At 40.5% G+C, this 4,640-nt stretch overlaps 1 protein-coding gene across 2 annotated transcripts in view; it reads right to left on the minus strand.

Annotated features, from left to right (window-relative positions):
- The window catches only part of abcg2a (ATP-binding cassette, sub-family G (WHITE), member 2a), a 73,437-nt gene that overhangs the window by 45,599 nt on the left and 23,198 nt on the right, over positions 1 to 4,640 (minus strand). For both annotated transcript variants that reach the window (XM_020533941.2, XM_048619917.1), the window contains exons 4-5: positions 4,065 to 4,179; positions 197 to 349 (exon numbers count right to left, since the gene is read on the minus strand). In XM_020533941.2, coding sequence (XP_020389530.1) covers positions 197 to 349; positions 4,065 to 4,179 — 268 coding nt within the window. The remainder of the gene's footprint in view (positions 1 to 196; positions 350 to 4,064; positions 4,180 to 4,640) is intronic.

Below are 4,640 nucleotides of genomic sequence, written 5' to 3' on the forward strand. Positions count from 1 at the left end.
GCAGCTTTGTTTTTGTCAGCTATTGAGCTCAGCTGGTACTGTGGAATTGCAGAATTGAAAAATAATGCTATTTCACTGTCAAAAACTGTTTATTAAAGCTACCTTTATGTTTTCTCATTGAGTCTTTCACAGAAAGATTAGTACAAAGAAAAAATTTCAGTTTCTAGCAGAGAACTGGTCAAGAATGTTCTGCTACCTTGGAGTCTGCCACTTTCATCAGTCCAAGCTCATTAATGACCTGGTCAATCCTATTATTCTTTTCCGCATTGCAGATACTCTTTGGTAAACGCAGCGCAGCGGAAAACTGGAGATTCTCTCTCACTGTCAGTGTTCCCATTACCACATCATCCTGTAAAACAAAAAGATTTGATGAGATTAAGAAAACATTGTTAACTGACCAATCATAGCCAAGAAATCATTACTGGATCAAGGAACTGCTCAAGAAAGATATAGGAAACTGAAGTTTCGATTAGACATCAAAACAGTCATTATCTTATTGAATGGTAGTACAGGCTTGATGAGCCAAATGGCCCTCTGTTGTCCCATAGTTCAGAGAAAGAAGAAATAAAGAAAAAACATTTGGATTTTGATAGCATCTTCTACAACCACAAGGTTACCCAAAATACTTCACAAGCTATTCTAAATTTTGTGTTCTGTGAAACCACACAAATAAGTGATAATGACCAGATAATATGTTTTAAGTGATGTTGGTTGAGGAATAATTAATCAAACAGTAGCATGAATGTCCTTGCTGTTTTTACAATACTGCCATGGAATTTTTCATGTGGAAGATGGGAATTTAGGCTTAATGTCTAAACTGAAAGATGGTACATCAGACTGCACGCTTTAGATCATAGAAGGATAGATCAGAGAACTTGCTAACTAATGCAACTTAGAAACAGTGGAGGTCGAAAAGAAAGGATTAATCTACGCCGATCATTGAAAGAATCAAAGGATAAATGGAAGGTTGTGCTCCATATTTAGAGGAAGCCAACGAAAAATTACACTACAGTGTTCAGTTTTGGGAACCACACCTTAGAAAGGTGACCCTAGTCTCGGCTCCGCCCTCTGCAACTGGATCCTCAGTTTTCTGACCCACAGGCTGCAATCAGTGAGGATAGGTAACTGCACTTCTTCCACAATAACACTCAACACTGCAGCCCCCCCAAGGATATGTTTTCAGCACCCTCCTGTATACCTACGACTGTGTTGCCAAATTCTAAACAAACGCCATCTACCAGTTCACTGACAACACACTGTAGTGGGACAGATATCTAACAACGATGAGTCAAAATACAGAAGGGAGATAGACGGCCTGGTGACGTGGTACAATGAGAACAACCTATCTCTCAATATCAGCAAAACTAAAGAAATGATCATTGTCATCAGAAAGAAAAGGAGGAGAACACGCCCCCATCTACAAAAACGGAACTGAGGTTGAGAGTGTGAAGAGCATCAAGTTCCTCGGAGTGACGATAACCGACACCCTGTCCTGGACTTCCCACGTAGACGTAACGGCCAAGGCACAAAAACACCTCTTCTTCCTCAGGCAGCTCAGGAAATTTGACATGTCCGTAAGGTCCCTCACCAACTTCTACAGATGCACCATTGAAAGCATACTGTCTGGGTGTATAATGGCCTGGTATGGCAACTGCCCTGCCCAGGACTGTGTGCACAGCCCAGACCATCACAGAAGCCAATTTTCCATCCATGGACTCCATTTACACGGCTTGGTGCTGTGGAAAGGCGTCCAACATCATCAAAGACCCATCGCACCCTGGTAATGATCTCCTAAACCTCTTCCGTCAGGCAGAAGGTACAGAAGCCTGAACACATACACCAACAGGTTCAGGAACAGCTTCTTCCCAGCCGTTATCAGACTGATGAATGGGCTCTCTAGCCTCAAACAATGCTGTTCTTTCTAATATTGATCTTGCCCAGTGCACGCCCTGCGCAAATGTAACCTGTATACCTCTGTCTTTTCGATCTATACCTCCTTGCTTACTATGATCTGCCTGTACTGCTCATAAACAAAAATTTTCATTGTACTTTGGTACACATGACAGTAAATCAGTCAGTCAAAGCTTATATTGGCCATGGAGGGTGTTCAGTGTCATTTAACAGAATAATATATGAACACCAAAAGTTATCACAACAGATAACACATACAAGGGTTGAATTCCCTGGAATTAAGTAGGTTAGAGGATGATTTGATCTTAGTTTTCATGACAGCAAAATGAACAAGTAGGGTGGTTAGAGATAATTTCCCAAACCAGAGGAGATAATTCAAGAGTGAGGGATATAGCTTTAAGAACATAGAACATAGAACATAGAACATTACAGCGCAGTACAGGCCCTTCGGCCCTCGATGTTGCGCCATCCTGTGAAACCAATCTGAAGCCCATCTAACCTAAACTATTCCATTATCATCCATATGTTTATCCAATGACCATTTAAATGCCCTTAAAGTGGGCAAGTCTACTATTTTTGCAGGCAGGGCATTCCACGCCCTTACTACTCTCTGAGTAAAAAGAACCTACCTCTGACATCTGTCCTATATCTATCACCCCTCAATTTAAAGCTATGTCCCCTCGTGCTAGCCATCACCATCTGAGGAAAAAGGCTCCCACTGTCCACCCTATCTAATCCTCTGATCATCTTGTATGTCTCTATCAAGTCACCTCTTAACCTTAGCCAGACATTCGAGCATAAAATCAGGAAAGACTTATCAGACAAAGGGTTCTAGTGGTTCAGAACTCCTTTTTTATCTCCACAGTCAATGCGGGGACAATAAGTCATTTGTAAATTGGAGACTGATAAATCTTGTTAACCAAAGATGCGGGTAAAAGGTAAGTTTATGGTGTTAGGTCACAGATCAACCAGGATCTGTGGCCCAATGATTAAAATCCTTGTTGCCATGCAGAATTTCCTCAGTACTGCACTGGGAGTGTCAGCCCCAAATACGCAAGTATGTCTGAGGAGCAGGGGAACACACACACACACACAGAAATCCAAGTGTTACACACTATTATCTGAAATAAGCTTGTGTTTCAAAAGCACACTAAAATATATACATTAGACGGAATATCACATTTGTGATGCTACCTCTATTTTAATTTGTTGAATCTCGAGAGAAGCAGATGATAATCAGAAAAGGCTTCTTGTTTACCAAGATAGAATGATTGATGTGCACTCTGCAAAACAAAAAGGGCTCACAACAAACCCTGTTCACACCCTCTCTATAGCCCAAATATAGAAATTCCAGGATAGCTGGTTAGGAGTTAAAATTCTAGTCAATTTACACACCCCTTAAACCAGTAGAGATAATCTCTAAATCCCCGTAGCTTGTTCAATTATAATGAAGGACATTTTATTCCATTTAATGGGCAATGCATTAGTGTACAATGTAAATGCTCCTCTAAATAACCATAGATATGCCAATTCAACCAACCCATTTGGTGAATTGTCTTTAGGTAGCTTAGTGGCACAATACAGGGCATATCTTTCTCGGAGCCAGAAGTCTGAATCCCACCCCAGGACCTGATGGCTAAGGAAGGTGTGTCATAACATGACCAAGCAGGTTGTATATCAACATGCAAACCCTGCCAACAAGGAGTGGAAGATTGCCCGGCATTCATATGATGTAATGGAATTTGGAGCCTCTACTATTCTTTTCATGACTCAAACAATATGCATGTAAAAGTGCATTCTACCACAATAACAGACTCCCTGAGTGAACTGTAACATAACACCACCACTGTTGGCTTCCAACAGCTATCAACACGTAAAATATTACTGGTCTATCTTCTGTATGACTTGGTCATTGGAAAGGATTGCAGCAGTGAGCAATTGTAATTATATGGCCTTCAATGACCCTGTCCTGCAGGTTGCCAGGAGCTGGGGTTATTTATAGACAAATTCCGAAATTCTCAATCTGTGCCAAATTACAATCATCAAGGCTGCATGTGAGGAATGTCAGAAATTTAGTATGTTGTGCAGAATTCTCCTATGTATCTCAGTTCTGAAAGTGTCTCTTTTAGAAAATGCAGCAAAAGGGTTCTCACCTGCACGACATATCCAGAGATACACTTGAAGTTAGGAGGTTGTGGAGCACCATCAATTAGAACTTGTCCTTTCAAGCCAGAAGGATCTTTCCTTGCAGCCAAAATATCTAGTAACCTAAGAAGCAATATTCAGCAGTCATTATTGAACAGGTGCTAGCTGTTCTCTTATGGTGTTACTAATAACTATTTGGTATCAGAGAAGTAATAAAGGTAGACTGAGGTAATGTTGTCATCCATGTTTGTAAGCAACGTACTTATAACAATATAATTGACTGGTTCTATAATATTTGTTACTCAGATACAGTAGGCCCCAAGGAAGAACTGATTAGTTTACTGCATTGATGCAGATCTGGATCTGGCTCCTGGAATTTATTTTTAAAGAACAAATTAATGTTAGCAAATCGGGAAAATTGACTTTTTGTTTAAAATGGTGCGTTGTTGTTGAATTTAGAATGTTCCCTTCTTTCAGAATGTTATGGATGTCTCAGCTGCTGTTGTGGAATTGTCAAAGCTGTTAAAATGTGAGCAGAGTTTTCAAAGCAGGTTGTTGGATGTGGATTGCCCTGAAGCCAACTG

This window comes from Rhincodon typus, chromosome 1 (genome assembly GCF_021869965.1).
Source record: "Rhincodon typus isolate 14 chromosome 1, sRhiTyp1.1, whole genome shotgun sequence".
In the NCBI taxonomy this organism is placed as follows: domain Eukaryota; kingdom Metazoa; phylum Chordata; class Chondrichthyes; order Orectolobiformes; family Rhincodontidae; genus Rhincodon; species Rhincodon typus.